Source organism: Daldinia loculata (assembly GCF_022478755.1).
Source record: "Daldinia loculata strain CBS 113971 unplaced genomic scaffold F4817scaffold_46, whole genome shotgun sequence".
Taxonomy (NCBI): domain Eukaryota; kingdom Fungi; phylum Ascomycota; class Sordariomycetes; order Xylariales; family Hypoxylaceae; genus Daldinia; species Daldinia loculata.
In genome coordinates this window covers 90,250-110,328 of record NW_026054900.1, presented here as the reverse complement: position 1 = coordinate 110,328, position 20,079 = coordinate 90,250, and the positions used below count along the sequence as shown (strand labels likewise).

General features: G+C 48.2%; 4 protein-coding genes across 4 annotated transcripts; 2 read left to right on the top strand and 2 right to left on the bottom strand.

The window, feature by feature from the left end:
- Positions 1 to 111: 111 nt before the first annotated feature.
- F4817DRAFT_345704 (DEAD-domain-containing protein) lies at positions 112 to 2,500 on the bottom strand. Its single transcript, XM_049304301.1, has 3 exons — positions 1,982 to 2,500; positions 1,438 to 1,913; positions 112 to 1,387 (listed from the first exon to the last, which is right to left on the bottom strand). Exons 1-3 carry the CDS (start codon positions 2,258 to 2,260, stop codon positions 304 to 306), a joined length of 1,839 nt encoding a protein of 612 aa, XP_049156512.1. The 5' UTR covers positions 2,261 to 2,500; the 3' UTR covers positions 112 to 303.
- Positions 2,501 to 4,448: 1,948 nt separating this feature from the next.
- Positions 4,449 to 7,959, top strand: F4817DRAFT_201398 (plasma membrane H+-ATPase). The gene is made up of 4 exons (XM_049298585.1): positions 4,449 to 4,787; positions 4,840 to 5,144; positions 5,199 to 5,422; positions 5,476 to 7,959. The coding sequence occupies exons 1-4, from the start codon at positions 4,588 to 4,590 to the stop codon at positions 7,825 to 7,827; spliced, it is 3,081 nt and encodes a 1,026-aa protein (XP_049156511.1). The 5' UTR covers positions 4,449 to 4,587; the 3' UTR covers positions 7,828 to 7,959.
- A 935-nt stretch (positions 7,960 to 8,894) lies between these two features.
- On the top strand, positions 8,895 to 14,823 carry F4817DRAFT_345701 (DUF1709-domain-containing protein). The gene is made up of 5 exons (XM_049304300.1): positions 8,895 to 9,434; positions 9,495 to 9,632; positions 9,694 to 12,826; positions 12,895 to 13,631; positions 13,694 to 14,823. Exons 1-5 carry the CDS (start codon positions 9,414 to 9,416, stop codon positions 14,153 to 14,155), a joined length of 4,491 nt encoding a protein of 1,496 aa, XP_049156510.1. The 5' UTR covers positions 8,895 to 9,413; the 3' UTR covers positions 14,156 to 14,823.
- A 493-nt stretch (positions 14,824 to 15,316) lies between these two features.
- F4817DRAFT_318439 (uncharacterized protein) lies at positions 15,317 to 18,491 on the bottom strand (the record flags this gene model as incomplete). The annotated part of the gene is made up of 2 exons (XM_049300911.1): positions 15,317 to 16,395; positions 16,448 to 18,491. 2 exons carry the CDS (start codon positions 18,489 to 18,491, stop codon positions 15,317 to 15,319), a joined length of 3,123 nt encoding a protein of 1,040 aa, XP_049156509.1.
- Between the last annotated feature and the right edge of the window lie 1,588 nt (positions 18,492 to 20,079).

Here is a 20,079-nt window from a genome sequence, read left to right as displayed (position 1 = left end):
ACTTACTTACCTACCGACCTAGGTAGGTAGGTAGGTAGTTTAACTTTAACGCGCGTTCAGGTAGCATTGATCGCATTAACCCGTGGTTACCTAGTATTGTAGCTTGAGCTGGAGGCTATTGAGTGGTTTGTAATACTGGATAGGACGACTTGTAAGACGAGCAGGTATGTGAAGTCACGAACTAGGAAGGATGCTCGTAGGGGAGGCACGATTAGTCGCTGTTGCTAGATTATGAGGGTTGTGGGTATCTATGAGTATGAGACTACTTCTAGCTAAGAAGGAACAAAACAGCCTGACAGGTACCTACTTGGTCTTGGATCTTGCCTTAAACGATCTCAGAGGATCGCTCTTACGACCAGTAATCCGCCTACCCCTGCCTTTTGAAACTCGGCTTTTCCTCCCCTTCCCATCAAGTACCTTCTTAAATGGTACGAATCCAACCTCGTTGGGGGTGATTGCTTTCTTCCCATCTTTTGGCAATAGGTAGTCGGGGACATGCTTGAGATGGGGCTGGCTTCTTGTTGTACGAAGTTCAACGTCATGGCGAAGATGACGTACTTCCAGAGGATTCTCCTCGAAGTGGCGCTTCAAACTTTCGCTCTTGAGTAACTCTTGCTTGAGCTCTCGTAGTCGCGCTTCCCTAATAGCTACTTTTGTGACGGCTCTTAGGGCATCATTCATTCGGTAGCGGAATGCCTCCACGGCCTTCATGTCGAAATTATAAGGTTTGACTTCATGACCTCTCTTAGCCTGCTGCTTGATGATCCTAGATAACACCTTCTCGTCATTTTCTGCTGTCTCAATGCTGGTAGGCATGTGCTTCCGAAATTTGTCTTTGGGGACAACAAAGGACAATGCCATGCCCGTTTGCCCCGCGCGCGCAGTCCGCCCTATCCTGTGCAGATACGAGCGAGATGACAATGGTAAATCGAAGTTTATGACGACTGCAACATTCTTGAAATCGATTCCTCGAGATATTCCGTAATTTTTATCGCGTCGTGAGGATTTGCGTTTCTTAGAAGTCGGAACAATGGCCTTGCTTTGTTCGCTGTTTTCCGGCATCTCATTGGTGGCATCTCCATGAGCATTACTAGAGGCCCCCTCACTGGTCGATTCAAGTTGGTCCTTTTCCTCGCCTACCACCTCGTTTTCGTCGGAGGCAATGATAATGTTGTAAACTCCCCTGTTAAACTCCTCGACAGCATGGATTCGACAATTAACTGGTAACTCAGAATTCAAGAGGCAACTCCGTATTCCGAATTGCTCAAAGAACAATTTAAGTCGATAGCATCGGTCAACATCACTGACAAATATAATTGCCTTTCCTTTAACCAATTCTAGCTTTATCATGCAATAAATAAGGAGGAATTTTTCGTCCTCGCCGCACCTATACATCCGTTAGCATTGCAATTCAAAATAGGAGATGCGCAGCCATACTTGACAACAAATTGCGAAACACCGCCTCTATCTTCATCAGGCTCAACTAGGTCCAGAACTGTCGGATTTCGACAGAAAAGCCCCTTTAGGGTGTCAACTTCTGGCGTGAGCGTCGCACTCATGAGAGTTGTCTGCAATCCCTTTGGTAGCGAAGACGCGACATTTTGTAGATCTTCATCGTACCCGTATGACAATACAAGGTCTGCCTCGTCTAAGACTAAGTGTGTAAGTTTCTCCACGGACAGGGCGCAATTTTTGATATTGTGCCATGTTCTTGCAGGTGTCGCAACCACTATATCAGCCGAATCTGAGAGGACGGCGCGCTGGGCAGCATCGGAAAGTTTATCGGAGAGCTTGGAGACCTTGATCTCTCTAGAGCAATACGAAGTGAGAGATTCGAGTACTTTGGCGACTTGTGTTACCAATTCGTTCGTTGGGACTAGGATAAGAGCGGCCGTATAGGAATCTGATGAGGTCTGGCCTGGAATTAGTCCCATCCTGTCATGTCTGATCTGATCTGAAGTAGGTTATGTTATGTTCATACCTGTTTGCGCTTGAGGATAGCTTGGAGGATGGGTAGGGTATAAGCGGCAGTCTTCCCCGAGCCTGTCTTAGCCTTTGCCAGCACATCACAACCATCGATAGCCAGCGGTATGGCCTTGCTTTGAACCAAGGTTGGCGTATGCCAGTTCTGGCGGGCTGTGGCTTGAAGGAGTCTGCTGTCGAGGCCGAAATCTGCGAATGTGGCGGTCATACCGGCGCTCGGGGCTTCAGCGTTGGCGGTTGAGACCGGCGCATCATTCTCGTCTAACTTGCGCTTCATGATGTTGGATTCACGGTAGCAAATAAGAGATTTTGAAGTTGGAATGGTTGGTGTCTGTAGTGATAGACCATCCACTTCAATAGAGTACCTGATAGATGGGCTTAGAAAAATAATTCCTTATCTTATCATTAAGTACGGAACTTGGAACAACTATTTTACCTAGTTATGTTGGACTCTTCCACTGGGAGTACCAAAGTACCTAATCTAATATCATTTTGCTTACGGATTACATAAAAAACCATGGAACTTTTACCTAAGTGAGTACATTGATACTTGGGGTTTCATTTCAATCGCTGTCCTTAGCAAAACCCTTCCCCTTTTACCAATGCGGAGCGCAATATTGCGTACTGCGTAATCATTCTCCGGCAGTTGAGATTGGATTGCTACCTACAAGGCACATAAGGGGTATAGGCGGACGGGGTAAATAATCTGTCGTTATTGGGTGAATGCGCAAAGCCCATGCGCCTCTCCAAACCCCCACAAGTCGATTTGAAGAATTTCATCTTTCATCGCATTTCTGAAGTCGACTAGGTAGGTAGACGAACCAAGCTTTTGTCGCTGAGGCTGTCGACGTTCTTGGCACCGGCTGGCTCATTAAGCTTGTTCCCATTGGTCAACACCGTGGTCGCCGCACCACTAAAGCCAAGAGTTTTGGCCAAGAGAACCCCTACATACGACTTCGACTTCAATATAACTGGTATGGCTTTCATCTGTGCCCTCTCGAGTCTCAACTCTCTTACATATGGTACACTATCTGTACGCCAGCGGGTAGTAACGCTTGCCTTGCCCGCTGCAGAACAAGTAGCCATTTAATGGTTTCAAGTTTCATCGGTTCGGTATAAGAATTTGCCAATCCGCCAAGTGGACATTTTACTCCGGGTACGAATTATTATCGCCATAAGGTTAGGTTAGGTTGATATGATATGATATATGGTATCGATTGCGCACACTGTAGCAGTCCTATTGGGGCCTCAATCCCGAGTGACGAGGCTTGAATGAAGGTGCCACAGCAATCTCTTGTCAATTGGACATCTTATCGCAACCCTAGGCGAGCTAGACGATGTGAGGCTTCTTTTCCCGTGGGGTTTCAAGGATTCCGATAAGATCTGCATACTACTACATAGGTACGATTGACTAGGTCGTCCCCGTTATTATAGCCCATCCCTTGTTGTTGAGAAGGCCCGTAACTAGAGACGACGTTAAGATTCATCTCCGAGAGGCTTAACACTAACTTACTTTAAGCTTCGAGGCTTCATCGTACCTATCTCGCCTAGCTGAGACTTTGATAACTTAAGATTTGATGGCTAATCGACCTCTTCGCCTCATCGATCAACATAGACATATTATGTACAAAGAATCGCAACGACGAAACTGACGTACAGTAAACTCTAAGCGCAGGTTATTAATAACTAGTATATCTCTTCGTATTGTTTCCGTCTTGTCTTAGCTATTTCCAGAAGCGATGATCTCTGATAGGACTCTTCTTGGCACTGGTATCTTCTGGAGAGCCGAGACGGGAGCTCCTTGAGAAGATACCCTGACATCTTGGCAACCGATTTGTTTCTGTTTCAACACATTATTGTTTGTTTGGTATAATTCATCACGTGCTGCACTTCCAAGTCCATCGAGCGGCGGTTTCATCTCTGGTCAGTGCTGAAACTGTGGCAAGGGACTACCTGCGTACGTCTCTACGATAACCCCAGACATGACCCGCGTATGAGATCGATCACTAACGAACCGCACCCGGTGAGGCATTTTCGTAGCCGCGGTATTTGGCCGTGTCTTGGCTAAATGTTACCGTCGAATTATATCGAGGTAGCCGCAACGGTCGACTCGAAACGGATCGACATTATATCACGGGCCTTTTTGTCAGAGAGACCCCTACCGCTAATACAACACTTACTCGGCCTGTGATAGGTCAATTCATCTGATATCAAAGCTTCGTTGTGGATGGAAATCTTAGTAGCTACTTTCATGACAAGCTTCAGATTGCCGCCTCGGACTAAATAAGGTAGCTCTGCTATTTCCATAGCTTGTCTGTGGATCATCTTCCTTGTAAAATGGTGTCTCCCGGGGCTGCTTCAGAGTTAACTAGCCAAGAGTTTCGCTATGGTCGCTGGTGCCGTGTACCGTTTTCTTTTCCGCCCGTTGGGGAGTTGTATAAATAGAGACTCATCCTCAACTCTTCGGGATAGAGTTTTGAACTGGTCTGTCACTCTCGCCACTTCCATCCTCTCTTCCCTCCCTCGCCTTCCGCATATCTCTTTTTTTTCCTCCCTCCCTCTTTTTATTCTCTTCAATACAGCTGGGCTGTACCGAGGGTCACAATGGCACCCAAATTAAAGAAGATTAATATTTTCAGCCATCAGAAGGAGGCAGCTCCGTCTAGCTATATCGACTCTACACTCGATGGGTCTTCAACCGAACAAGACCTAGAGGCGGGTAGTTTCTTGACTGAAGCTCAAAGGAATAATGCGGTCGACAACAACAATCACGGCGACAACCCGTACTTGGACGAGTACAGAGCGTGAGTACCTCAGCAGAAGAGTGTATTTGATATCGACTAACTTATTTATCAGTTTGATTCGTTATGTCGACACGTATAGAGATCCACGTGCGGAAGCGGGGGAGGAAGACTTCTCCGAACAAGACCAGAAGAGGCCATGGTGGGCATTCTGGAGGGGTGGCAAGAGTGGCTATGCTCGCGCGTCTCTGAGTGACTTTGAGACGCCGGGTGACTGGTTGAACACAGACATCAGAGAGGGTCTCTCGTCGATGGAAGTCGAACGGAGACGGAAATACTCTGGGTGGAATGAGTTGTCAGCCGAGAAGGAGAACATGTTGATCAAGTTCATCGGTTTCTTCCGTGGCCCTATTCTATACGGTTCGTGCTGTTGCTAACTGCTCATACGTGTTCATCAACTGACAAATTCGATAGTGATGGAAGTTGCCGTCATCATTGCTCTGGCTATGGAAGATTGGCTCGATGGCGGTATCATTATTGGTATTCTGCTACTGAACGCTATCGTCGGTTGGTACCAAGAAAAGCAGGCTGCCGACGTTGTCGCCAGTCTGAAAGGAGATATTGCTATGAAGGCACGTGTCGTCCGTGACGGCCAGGAGACGGAGATCAGGGCTAGGGAGCTAGTACCAGGCGACGTCGTAAGTTCTTCACGATCCCTCCTTGAGCTCAACCGAGAAGCTAATTATGTTAGATTATCATTGAAGAAGGCTGTGTCGTTGCGGGTGACGCTCGTCTTATCTGCGAATACGACAACCCCAACGGACAGGCTCAGTACCAAGCGGAACTTTCAGCTCAAGATGTCACATCGCCGCGCCAGGAGAAATTTGAAGAAGCTGATGAGGAGGGAACTCCCCATGTGGGCCACGCGATCGTTGCTATCGACCAGAGTGCTATCACTGGTGAATCCCTTGCTGTTGAAAAGTACATGACCGATACCGTTTACTACACTACTGGTTGCAAGCGTGGCAAGGCGTACGCCGTGGTCACCTCTGGCGCACAAGCTTCGTTCGTAGGAAAGACTGCTAGTCTTGTTCAAGGAGCTAAGGACTCTGGTCACTTCAAGGCTATCATGGACTCTATCGGTACTACTCTGCTCGTTTTGGTCGTCTTCTGGATCCTTACTGCCTGGATTGGTGGATTCTATCGCAACCTCCACATCGTCTCCCCAGAGGAAAGCTCAAACAACCTGTTGACCTACGCGCTAATTCTACTAATCATCGGTGTCCCCGTTGGTTTGCCCGTCGTTACCACCACTACCTTGGCTGTTGGTGCCGCATACCTTGCTAAGGAAAAGGCCATCGTACAGAAGCTGACAGCTATCGAGTCGCTCGCTGGTGTCGACATTCTCTGCTCCGACAAGACTGGTACTCTAACGGCCAATCAGCTTTCCATCCGAGAGCCTTTTGTTATGGAAGGTGTTGACATCAACTGGATGATGGCTGTCGCCGCTTTGGCTTCGTCTCACAACATTAAGGCCCTCGACCCTATTGACAAAATTACTATCCTTACTCTTAACCGTTATCCTAAGGCGAAGGAGATGATTAGTGAGGGCTGGAAGACTGAGAAGTTCACCCCTTTCGACCCTGTCTCTAAGAGGATCACTGCTGTATGCACTCATCATGGCGTACGATATACGTGCGCTAAGGGAGCGCCGAAGTTTGTCTTGGCATTGACGAACTGCAACGAAGAGCAAACTGCCCTTTTTAAGGAAAAGGCTACTGAATTTGCTCGCCGTGGCTTCCGTTCTCTTGCCGTTGCTGTTCAGGAGGAAGACGGCCCATGGGAAATGCTCGGCATGATCTCTCTTTTCGACCCTCCCCGTTCCGACACTGCCCAGACCATCGCCGAGGCTCAGGCTCTTGGCCTCTCTGTTAAGATGCTTACTGGTGACGCTATCGCTATTGCTAAGGAGACTTGCCGCATGCTTGCTCTAGGCACGAAAGTCTACAACTCTGATAAGCTACTTCACAGTGATATGGCTGGTACTGCGATCCACGACCTTTGCGAGAGGGCTGATGGCTTTGCCGAGGTATTCCCTGAACACAAATACCAGGTCGTTGAAATGCTTCAGCAACGAGGTCACTTGACGGCTATGACTGGTGATGGTGTCAACGACGCTCCGTCATTGAAGAAATCGGATTGTGGTATCGCCGTCGAAGGCGCTACTGAGGCTGCCCAGGCCGCTGCTGACATCGTGTTCCTTGCGCCAGGTCTCAGCACCATCGTCTCAGCCATCAAAATCTCACGGCAAATTTTCCAGCGCATGAAGGCTTACATCCAATACCGTATTGCCCTCTGCTTGCATCTTGAAATCTACTTGGTTACCACTATGATCATCATAAATGAGACTATTCGTGCGGACCTGATTGTCTTCTTGGCTCTATTCGCTGATTTAGCTACTATTGCTGTTGCTTACGATACTGCTCACTACGAAAAGCGACCCGTGGAGTGGCAACTACCTAAGATCTGGATCATAAGTGTTGTCCTCGGCGCTCTACTTGCTCTCGGTACCTGGATCCTCCGCGGCACGCTTTGGCTCCCCGGTGGCGTTATCCAGCAATACGGCGGCGTGCAAGAAATCATCTTCCTCCAGGTATCGCTTACGGAGAACTGGCTTATCTTCGTCACACGTGGCTTCGAGACATATCCTTCGTGGCAACTAGTCAGCGCGATTTTCGGAGTCGATATCCTCGCGTCTCTCTTCGCTGGATTCGGCTGGTTCTCGGGCGGTCAGGGTGAACCCTCCAGCCCAGTATCGCTCTCTGCTAAGCTGTCTGACAACGGCGCCACGGATATCTTGACTATCGTTGTCGTCTGGATTTACTCAATTGCATGTGTTATTGTCATTGCTATCATCTACCAGATGATGACTCGTATGCAGAGTCTCAACGACCTCGGCCGAAAGAAGAGATCGGCCCAGGATACCATGATGGAGAATATCCTTACGCATCTAAGTAAGGTTGCGCTGGAGCATGAGAGGGATGAAAAGGGTGGTGACCGCTTTTACATTGCTCAGAAGCAAGTGGTCGAAGAAGAGGAATAGTGATAATGGTTAATTAATGTATGATAATAATTGTCTTCTTTTATACGGCGTCTTTGCGGGTGCATCTGATACCAACCAGCCTTTACAGGAAGAAAATTAAATAAAACTTCCTTTTTTCCCAATCTTGCTTATCTAGCGGTCTACCATCTGCAGCTAGTTTTTGTTCAAAAGTGATGTATTTTGCCCCTGATTGTTGTTGTCATTAACATGTGGCTTTTCGAATGGATGCGTTTGGTAGTACAGATCTGGTCTTCTCCTATCTCCTATTCTTGTTCTTGGGTAAATAAAATTAAACTCATAGCCTCAACCAAACATGAGGTATCCAAATACGAGCTATATATGTAGGTAGATATGTAAATGTCATACGCACATGCAAATTTGAACATTTGAATGAATGAATCTTTTTTTCAATCGTGCAACATGTTCCTTATGGAGTTGCATACATCTATGTCGTGTACCTACATGCAATGCATTGATGCAGGTATCCACGGACTCGACTATCTTACCTAAGAGATGCAGAAAGCTGTACGAAGTATGTACCTACCTACTATACTTTACTAATCCATTGATATTGTTTACTACATATCTACCTACCTGAGTTAGGTATGCATATACCCATTAAAGTCTAAACAGTACCCAATGTACCTATGTAAGTATTGTTTAACCTAGACATTTTATAAGTAAAAGTCTATTGGAATTATTATATGAATCATGGGAATATTTATTTGAAGATCAAGGTACTTTTTGAAAGTCTCACAGTCGGAAAGTCGGTCATGTCGAAAGTCGGTCATGGCTGTACGTACTACGATACTACTGTATTTTGTGCATAATGGTGCACACGTATCCCAGTAACTAAGATCAACTTGAGACAAACGATAATCCTAGACCGGTTAGCGGTTCGTGAGTTATCGTGTTGGCGGGGCAACAGCAACGGAAAAAGCCTGGACAGAACAGCGGTGATTTCCTAGATTTAGCGGCGGGAACTTGTATATTTGGTGTAGGTATTTTGGTGGGGCGATAGCGCTTGGCTGGCTATCCTATCCCCCACTCCCCACCAAGCCACTCTCCCATGTCTGTTTACCTCCGCCCGCCATCCAAATAACCTCCTGCAACCTGCAACCTGTGATCAAGAACCTCGGCCACTGTTATTATCATCACAACATTTGTTCTCTTCTCATTCTTGTAGAAGGAAGATAATCTTTCACTTGGTAATTATACCATTGACGTGTGTCCTTTATTTCTATTTTCTTTCTTGACCGCCTAACGATATACTATTTCTTACCTTGTTAGCAACCGTCCTCAGCCTCTTCGGAGTTACCTACTTTCAGCCGCTTGTAAACATTACAGCTGTCACCGATTGGTTCTTGGTGCTTGGTGCGTCAACCTAGCAACCCTTATAACTTGCCAAAACAACTCTTAAACGCCATTCTCAAATTGTGCATCATCGTAGGCCGCATATTCTGCACCTGCACCGCCACGAGACTTTAACATACATCTCATTCATCTTGTAAATCGTTTTTTATTTCTCCATTGGGAGACATGAATTACCAATAATCACGAGATAATTTGCAAGTTTTCCTTTCAGTATGGCCTCTGATGGGCAACCTGTAAGTAAAGAAGGAGATGTCTAAACAATAGATCACGGGAAATTAACTGTTAATCAATAGGTAACGCAGCCTTTGCGTATTGCTAAGAACAGCACTCCATCTACATCGCCAATTAAGAGTAGCATTCCACGTCCGTTGTCTGAGATCTCAGCCACTGAGCAGCGACGAAACTCACCGAGTTGGAATCCTTCACAAAAGGTAATTCCATTCTAGATTCAACTCAAATTCAAATTGACTCTGCTAACCCTCGTGGCGTTAGAAGATGGGTCTTAATACCGATTCATCTCCATTCCAGTCATCTCCTCTGGACGGTACGACTTCACCGCGCCTGTTTTGGCAGAATCGTAATGTCAACAATCGCATCGAAAACGAGTTGTATGGAGGTCGTGCTGGTTCCCCGTCGCCCACTAGGCGTTCTTCTATCGAACGACTGCAGAAGGCGTCGCGTGTAAAAAACAGTACCATGTTTGCTCGAGAACAGAAACAGGAATACGACCCGATGCGTATACCAACAATCGAGCGTCCTCTTGCTAAGGTCCAAGGCAATGCTTTCACAAATAACTTTCGATCAAGCCATGGCCGCTCAGATAGCCAGACCAGTATCTCTCTATACACCCCTACAAAGACTGGCTCTTGCTCATCTCCCGCTCCTACTGGCTCTCAACCCCCCAGCCCAAGCAAAGACCAAGCATCTCCGACTAAATCATCACTTTCTTCAGCCCGCCTTAAGAACAGTCAAGATTTACATAATGATGTTTTCTCGGACATTTCATTCGAAGACCATGAACTCCCAAGTGGCAGGTCACTCCACCGCCACGCCAAGTCTGTTACCTTCGATGCTGCCCCACCTCAGATTAATGAGTACGAAATGGCAACCCCTGATATGTCTTCTGTTGGCACAAACTCGCGAGAAGGCAGCTATGAGGATGATGATGATGACGACGATGACTATATCTATGGTCATTATCCTGGGGGTGAGATGGACGCACAGGATGACAGTTTTGATGCGACACTAGAAGACACAGACAAGACCCCAGTTGTCGGGCCTGATGATTGGCGTCAAGATCGGGACACGCGCTTTGATAGTAGTCCTATGCCCGAGGGTGCCTTGTCACAAGCCATGTCTCCACAATCACAGCATTCCCGTACAGATTCGTCAACATCTAGCAGTGAGCATCGACCTCTACCTCCTCTACCGGGAATGGGCCATGTCCGCTCCCAGTCTGCATCTTCAAATGGACTGTCTGCTACCGCAGAACGTATGTTAGGCTCTCCTCGAAGTCTCCCTTCGCCACCCCCTGCTTCAATAAGCAAGTCTGATATCCACAATATTGGCAATGGTAGCATGTCGTTGGAAGAGCGACTTAAGCTCATGATGCTGGACGAGACTAGTCCTAAGTCTGACAGCTCTGCAAAGACTTTTGCTGAACAGCAGCGAGAGCGTCGCATGCGACGAGCTGGAGCCCGTGATAGGGTTACAAGCCCCACTCCCGGTCATGACGATCATGAAGACCATGAAGACCATGAAGACCATGACGATCACGAGGAACATGAGGATCACGAAGACCGAGATGACGAAGGTAATGAGGAGGAGGACGACACTGTTGGTGATTTATCCGGACTAGATATGGATTATCAGCTTCCAAGCATTTCTCGACAATCCATCCTGCGTCGTGTTAATGGCAACAGGACACTTGATCAAGAATCTGAATTCACATTTATGTCACCAGGCCCTGAACCGGGCCTCACTCGCGACGCTCCTTATGACCCTGATGTCCCTATCGCTAGTATCGAAGATTCGATTCTTGATGATGGTGAGGAGTCGAATGAAGACAGTGTGGTTCATCACGAGAGTGAAGTTGATAAAGGTGACGTCTATGACCTATACCAACGGTCTGAAGATGAAGATGCGGTGTCGCAAAAGGATGATCAGGATGACCAGGACGACAGTGATGATCATGATGATCACAGTGATCACGACGACAACGATGATGATGATACGGAGAGTCAATACTCTGACGAGGTTGACAAGCCCCAGCCCGTGGACGCACAGCCTGAAGAGGAGTCAGTCACGACTCCTCGAGCGGCGAGCCCAGCTCTTGAAGGTGCCATTACAAACTTCAGCGCTACCCTTCCCCAGATAACAAGTTCGTCTAAAGACGTAGAATTCACTCGTAGCTTGCAATCTCACATGCTTCCGAAGCCTAAGGAAGCAGGTGCTCTCACGCACTCAGAGAGCCACAAAGTGTCGGATGCGGACTCATACTTACAACGGTCGAAGACCCCGGAAAGGCCTATATCGAAACCTGTATATGATGGTTCCGGATGGGGAGATCCTGAAGAGGATGAGTATGAATCAGAGGAGCCAGGTACTCCTGAATCTGTTATCCACCATCCTATATCTGATGATGAGGAAGAGGAGTATGAAGATGAAATTGAGGATGTCGAGGAGGTCGAGGAGGTTGAAGAAGTTGAAGAAGTCAGAGAAGTCAGAGAAGCCCAAGAAGAAGTCGAAGAAGTCGAAGAAGCCAAAGAGCTCGAGGAATATTTAATCGAGTCACCTGCCATTCCTGAGCGGGAAGCTACCATTAAATCTTCTTCAGGCTCTAAGCTGAAGACTCGCGCTTCTGCCACCCCGTCCGACATTATGACCATGCGTGAGGCTCGCCGACAAGTAAGCCGAGAAGTAGCACCTGTGGTCCCACCAATTCCTGACCGGCATCGCAACCGTCTTTCTCGGGATTTAGCACCTGATACTCTGGAGGTCCCCACTGGTGACGATTTTATTGAGCGGCACCCAAGCTTTAAGCAGCGTAGTTTAACTTTGGATCTCGACTTGGGCCTCAGTCTTGATCAGGACTTTGAGCGGGTCATTGAGGCACAAAAGGTCAATACCCAATTCCTTCCCCACGCCTACCACTCCCTTGCTTCAATCAACGAGCCAAAAAGACAAGCGTCAGGCTCCGATCCTCAAGACACCAATAAAGTTAATTCGTACCGTGGAACAACTAAAACTAACATTGAATCTCCACGACAGCGAGGTTACCTTATGCGCCAGAACACAAAACTCGTTACTGCAAGCGACAAAGAAACCGAAGAAGCCCGAGCTGGTACCCGTTCTGCCGGAAATTCTCCAATTAAGCAGCAACGCCCTCAGTCGTGGACTGTTGAACCTTGGAATGGTAAGCACAGGAAAAGTATCAAGAAGAGACACGCACCAAGCATCGGCGGTCAAGTGCCACCTCTACCAGGTCATGAAAGCAATTCGACAGCGATGAATTCGTTACCCGAGGAAGATAGCCACGAGCTAGCGACGGAAGAGTGTGGCGAGCGAGGCAGATTATTTGTCAAGGTAATGGGCGTGAAAGATCTTGATCTTCCCTTGCCCAAGAGTAAGTTTTTCCTGACATTGATACCTAAACGTGTTCCTACATAAGTATAGGTACTAACCTCCCGCAAGATGAACGAACATGGTTTAGCCTCACTCTCGACAACGGAGTACACTGTGTGACCACATCCTGGCTGGAGCTGGCTCGTAACGCTCCGATCGGCCAGGAGTTTGAACTTGTTGTTCCCAACGAGTTGGAATTCCAACTTACCCTCAACGTGAAGTTAGAGAAGCCTCCGCCTGAGCGCGTAACAGTCGCGCCAACTAAGGCGCTAAAACCCAAGCCATCTACCTTCTCTCGTGTCTTCGCTAGCCCCAAGAAGCGAAAGGAGATGGAAGCTCGTCAACGTGCCGAAGAGGAAGCCTACGCTCAGGCCCAGCGCGACGCCGCTACGAAGCAGAGGAATGTTATACCCACGGCGTGGGACCTACTATCTCCTCTTGCGGCAGAGGATGGAACCTTCGCACGCGCATACGTCTGCCTTAAGGAGCACGAATCCCGCTGCTATGGCCGACCTTATATGGCAGAGATTGCGACTTTCAACGAATGGGCTACCGAGGAACCTAACTTTGCCAACAGCGTCAAGAGCAAGCGCTCTGGAGTTCCTAGCAACTCGGTTGTGCGTCGCGCACCCTACAAGATCGGCAAGCTGGAAGTACAACTTCTCTTCGTGCCGCGACCTAAAGGATCAACGAATGATGACATGCCAAAGAGCATGAATATGTGTATCCGCGAGTTGAAGGCAGCTGAGGAGAGATTATCTAGGAACTGGGAGGGTCACCTAAGCCAGCAAGGAGGAGATTGCCCCGTAAGTGTCACTTTTAGCACACAGCCTGGAAGCATCCGAGTACTAACCTGACGCATCAATAGTATTGGCGTCGCCGCTACTTTAAACTTGTTGGTACTAAGCTTACCGCTTATCACGAAACAACCCGTCAACCTCGTGCCACCATCAACCTCTCCAATGCCAAGCGACTCATTGACGATCGACGGCAGCTGACTGACCCCGAGACCACGGGTCGCGGCGGCAAAAGACGTCGCTCTGCCTTCGCGGAAGAGGAAGAAGGCTACATGTTTGTTGAAGAGGGTTTCCGTATCCGCTTCAATAACGGCGAGATTATCGATTTCTACGCCGACACCCGCGAAGACAAGCAAGGCTGGATGAAGGTCCTTGGCGATGTCATCGGTCGAACTGGAGAAGAGGAGGACAACACCAACGCTCCCAGTTCCCGCAGAAAGTGGTGTGAACTCGTTCTTAAGCGGGAAGAGATGCTTCGAAAGCGCGCCGAGACCAGACGAGTTCATTCGAGGACTAAGAGCATGATCGTCTAAGTCTCAGATGGCTCTGCCAAGCTCTCATGATTGATATCTCGCGACAGAAAAACGAAGAAACGACAATATTATGCCCGATATGATCTGTTGACCTGCATACGAATGAATTCATGATCATCGATACGCTACTGAGTTCGCCCTTCTATCTTGCCATTTTGCCATAACTCCGGTTCTGTTCTATCGTCCACTTGGTTCTTTTGACGGACACACCGCGACCAGTTTGGCTTACTATTACACACATCCGACACAACCTTCTCGTTCTGGCTCCGGAAGTACAGGATTATTTTTGTTTCATCATTCTGGTTCCTTGTACAGGTCTAATTAATCACGACGATTGATTGTTACTTTGTTTTTGTTTTTTCCAGCATGCCTGGATGCTCACGCAACAAAAAGATGTTTTTTTTTTCCCTTGCAGAGATTGGAGACGGAGAGAGTGAGAGACAAGATAATTTGGAAGGTTATTCCTCCCAAGACATCAATCAAGTAAGCCTGGAGCTATGAAGGCTGGTCAACTCCCCCGCCCTTCAGGAAGTGATGGCATGCATGGCGCCTAGGCGAGAGGGGAGTTTTTACTAGGGACGTTAGGTCGTGAGGACTTGTAGTTAGGGATTGCTCGTGGCTAGCTTTGCTTATTTGTATTTTGACAGTAATAAATTCATTACTCACAACGTGCTCGGCTCAGGTCTGCCTCTAAATTCATTGCTAGTTACCTATGTAGTACATAGCCGTGTATCAAATCAAGGTTATATGGATAATGTAATAGTGATGATGAAATACTAAGTACTAGCAAGTGGGGGGAGCAAAAACCTTCAAGTATTTATATTTATATGAACTTGACTAGATGAGCAAGCATCCTTCACTCCGTAGGTAGCACACATCCGTCGTAATTGCACCCGATATCCTATCATTGCTCACCCTACGCAATCGATCCACCCATCCAAGCAAAGGAGATGGGGTATCAACTGCGAATTTCAAACCACCTTACCGCCACGACCTCTAACCTGCCTTAGGTACCTACTACTACCGTCCTCGGGGATCATATTTTATGTCGTGTCAAACCTTTTTGCGAACGAAAAAGGGGGAAAAGTAATTACTGGTATCTTAATCCTCGACCACGGATCCGTTGTCTCTCCTCTTCCTCTTCTATGCGGGGGAACCCCATCAACTTAGGGTCCACACGGGAGCTTTAACCAATACCTGTCGTCCTCTGACCTCGACCGCCACGAAGCCTGCGAACCGAACCTTGCTGGGGTCTTTGGGGGGTATTTGCTGCTGTTGCTGTTGTGCCGCCGCTGCTGCTGCCGACGATGTCGTGTCAGTAATAACCGAAGCCGTGCTGCCTTTCCTGCTCCCGGGATACGGTGTCCCGCTGAGCATATTCAACATACCACTTTTTGTCTTTTCTCGTTTGGCCGCAGCGGTCTTTTCGCTGTCCTTGTCGTTGCTTTCCTCGATATCGTCCACCGGCTCTGGTAACGGAGGCAATCCAGTTTTCTCTGGTTCCATGAAGTCGGGTTGTATGGGGTCTCCGGGTAGTGGATATGTGATAGCGACGTCTCGGCTTTCCATGGGCAGATGGCTCGCAATGCCCACTACCAACTCGACGATCATCGATGCGCTTCCATCTACGCCGGCGGGTGGCGGGTCCGTCAGATATTGAAACAATGTTGCCGTGAGGTTTCCGGTGGCCATTTTAGTAAAATCTGCTTTATAGTCATTGCCCTCAGGCGCCTGAAGCTGATGTTGGAGTCCCTCTAAAGTAGCCATTCGCCAGTTCACGACCTTTGCTGTTAATGCATCGTACTCCTCCTGGCTGCTTAGCGTGTACGAAAATCTGCGGATATTCTGCTCTATTTGCTTGAGGTGGGAACTAAGGTGGACGTCTAGGGCGGGGTGGAAGCATTTGTTGAAGATTTCGTCCACGATCCACCGAACAATTACTGCACGCCCAACAGCAGTCATCTCCTGCTTGCCTGTCTTAATCGCTTCCGGGCTGACATACCTCTCGATCCAGCCGGGTAACGTTCGCCAATCCTTGCGAATGTTAAATGACAAATTGTTTATCGCGCCGTTCAGTCGATTGAACCGCGTAGAATACTCATTATCATCGAGAGACGTCCGCGATTGAGACATTCTCTGGTTAGCAACTGCGTTCTGCAGCTGTTCAACCTGGGAAGTTAATTGTTCGATTTGAGACTTGCCATCGAAATATAGCCTCTTGACGTTCTTATATTTGGTTACTAGTATATGAGGTCAGCAATCCGCTCAACGGATTATCAATGTATCTCTTACGTAAGTCTTTGAATTGCTTCTCTGGGTCAGCCTCCCGCTCGGCATTCGTCGATGGTTGAGGACTATTTCGACCGCCTTCGGGAACAGCCCTATCATACTGCCCTTGTTCTTGCACGCCGCTAGAACGGTAATTTTGTGGAGCACCAGAGATGCTTGGCGTAGGCGGGAGAGGGTTCATCGCATTTATGGGCCCTTGGCTATGTCTATAGCCGGGTGGTGGCCCTGGGGGAGGCTCAACGGAACGCATCTGCTTTTCGTTATCCCCCGATCTACGGCTCTGCCCAGACCCTCCAGGTAGCGGTGCCATATTCTGGGCCTGTCCTGCTCCCACTGATGCTTGTTGTTGGTTCTGTGAGCTCTGCAGTTCCTGTTGTACGTAGCTCACGGCGGGTGAATCCTGTACAGACTGAGAGTTAGCTGGCGGTTGTTGTTGCTGCTGCTGCTGGTAGTCTGATTCAGAATCGGGCGACTCATGTGACACCTGCGAAACGGTTTCGGGATTAGGCGGCTGAGAGCTCGCCGTGCTAAGATGCCCAGTGAAAAGGGATGGCCGACGACCTGACTGATATTGTTCGTAAGGAGATGCGTATTGGTATTGATTCTGCGCTGGGTCGACAACGATCTGACCGCCGTATAATTGCTGTTGCTGCTCCGCTTGGGCCTGAGCTTGCGCGTGAGCCTGCGCCTGCGCCTGCGCCTGCGCCTGTGCGTGCGCTTGAGCTTGGGCCTGCGCTTGTAACTGGGCTTGGTGCTGAGCGATAGCTTGCTGTTGATAAGAAAGGTCTTCGCGGCTATATGGTAAGCTGTCGGCGTCAGGATCGGAATCGGCAGGAACTTGTCTTATAGTATTCTGGGATGGCTCTGTGTGATTCTGTGAAAGCATATCTTGGTTAGAACGGGCGACACAGTAGGGGTCCTCAAGGTCGCGTACAGGTTGGATGGGTGAGTGGTGGCTACGCGAGCTACTTTGGGGCGGGACCCAATCGGGGTGGTCGATAGGTCGCGACAACAAAGGGTTGCCTCTGACGACAGGGGTATTGCTTGCCCGTTTGGAGGGTCGGCGATTTAAACCAGAGCTGTTGTCGTAGGAAGCGTCCTGATAGTGGTCTGAATTGGGCCGACTAGAGGAAGAAGAGCCGGAGAGGATATTCTTAATTAGCTTTCGTGTGAATCGCTTTGGCTCAGTGGGGGCGGTTTGGCTATGCGGTAGAGATGGTTGGCTGGAGGATACCGAGGGAGAAGAGACGGTCTGAGGTAAGTTGTCGACCGAGCTCGATGCGATGCCAAATGGATGTTGTGTCTGCAAAGGATTTAATTGTGAGTATCTTGCAGACTGAGACCTTGAGACTAATTCGGCGAAATTATCGTGGGGCTGTTGTCGCGCAGTGTAAGCAGCGGGGGTTTGGTTGAGGGGTATTGAACTAGTGGATAAATTATTTTGATTGTTTCCGTACGCCTCAAGAGGCTGGGCCGACTGGCTTTGTTGCTGGCTACCTAATTGATTATGGTGCGTATGTTGATGTCCACGCGGTGAAGTATGTGGAGTTTGCTGCTGTGAATGTGATTGACCGGCCCTCGTGTCGACCACCTGTTGTTGTGGTTGTTGTTGTGGTGGTGGTAGCTGTTGTTGAAAAGACTCACTAGAACTAAGGCCGATTGACGAGGCTGAAGAAGGTGTGGTATTAGAATCGTTAACAGATACCGGTATAGGCACCGAACTGGTCACGGGAACCGTAACAGGAACACCAGCGGCAGATACTCGACGGCCTCCGGGGTTCAGTGGACTAGATCCAGTCTGGGAGGCAGAAATAGAAGTAGAACCAGCTTGCTGTTGATGAGGATGATGGGGCGGTGCAGTAGCCCCACTGCCCGCCACCTGGTGTTGATGAGACGAAAGTTGCTGCTGCTGTTGTTGCTGTTGTTGCTGTTGTTGCTGTTGCTGAAGAAGATGGTGGTGGTGATGATGATGCTGCTGTTGCTGTTGCTCGACCAGGTTATGCTGGGAACGATTACTGTGCTTTCCAATGCGACCGAAGGAGGGCATAATGGTATTATTGTATCGGGTTTACTCTCCCTAAACCGAACGGAATTGGGCCGTTTGTCGCGCTCTATCTACCTCTCTTTTGTCTCTCCCACAGCCGCAGATCTCGGAGCAGCGCAGACAAGGAGAAAGCGAGGCAAAGCACAAACAGGAATAGAACCGAGATCAACCGTTTCGTACAGATAGGATTTTTTGGATAGATAAAAACGATCTGGCTTATTTTCTGTTCGAGGTGTGCCGTCTGATTCCCACATACACCCCTCTAATCAACCTACAGGGGTTTCCCGTTTTCTTGCGGGGGGCTGTGCTGAAGATGTCCAGGTTGGAAGATGTTTCCTTTCCCGCTTTGCACTAAGTATTACTTTCGTACTCGTACTTTGTTTTGCGTTGCTGTTCTACAACTAGGCCGGTCGTCTGAGTAGATGGATAGACGGATAGACGAATAGACGAATGAATTGATCTAAACTGTTACGATTGTAGACGAATAAAACAAGTGAGGTTTCAAAAAGATGATTGACCTCGCCCGTGTCTTCTCCGTTTTCTAAGACGGCGCAGTTGACTGAGCTACTCCGGCCGCTAATAGGCTGTGCGAATCGCGATCGGCATCAAAAACTGCGCGTCGAAAAAAAGACCCAATCCGACATAAACGACAGAAGCCCTGATGTCAAGGACAAGGTGTAGCAACAAAGTAGAGCGATAAAGAAAGGGGCACAGGGCCGAGTATTCATTAGCAACACAAAGACATAAACAAATATACAAAGCGCCAGTAAAGATCTAAGATAGGCAACGCCCAGGGGCGAAGGATGAATGTTGAACGGGGATGGGAGGAGAAATTATGAAATTATGAGGACTTTCATCATTCAGCTAGGTTAGTCAATCAACAAAAAAAAATAGAGTACCATTAGTACCTAAGGTTGCGAGGTTGCGACAGGGCTTTCCTGCTTCTACAATAGGCAGTTTCCACTCGTTAACCTAACCTCCAAGTCTTTTCCTCCAATGATACAACATTAGGTAATCCTTATATTGTATAGGTACCTACCTATACATGCAGTACTAAGCTCACTAAACAGAATAATGCGAGTTCCTACAAACATATTAAAGTCTCAAAACTCAATTTCGTATAACCTACACCTCTACAATTAAACAAAATTCCCAGGCTAAGTGATAGTACATACATTTACAATGTCTACCCCTCTGTCGATCTGTCCGATGCGAGAAAAGGCCGCATGTAGAGGAGATGGTATCATCCCCAACGCCGTCATTTTATATGCTCTTGCTCTCGATAAGAAAGATTGTAAGACAACAGTGGCTATTAACATATGATTCATGTGATTAGCGGTTTCGGGGAGTCTCCTCTCACATCAGACTATGTACACCTGCAGATCTCGCTCTTGCTTTCGAGTCCTAGTCCACTTTACAGGTTGTAATAGGCTGGGTATAGTCGTATCCGGGGATATCGTTGAGGCTTTGGGTTTATTATCTCAAAGCTACATTACATGTTGCAGGCGACTACCTATATACCGAGGTGGATTATGTAGCTTATTATTCGCATATCGCCCCCAACATAGTTAGGTAATAGGTAGGTTCGTTT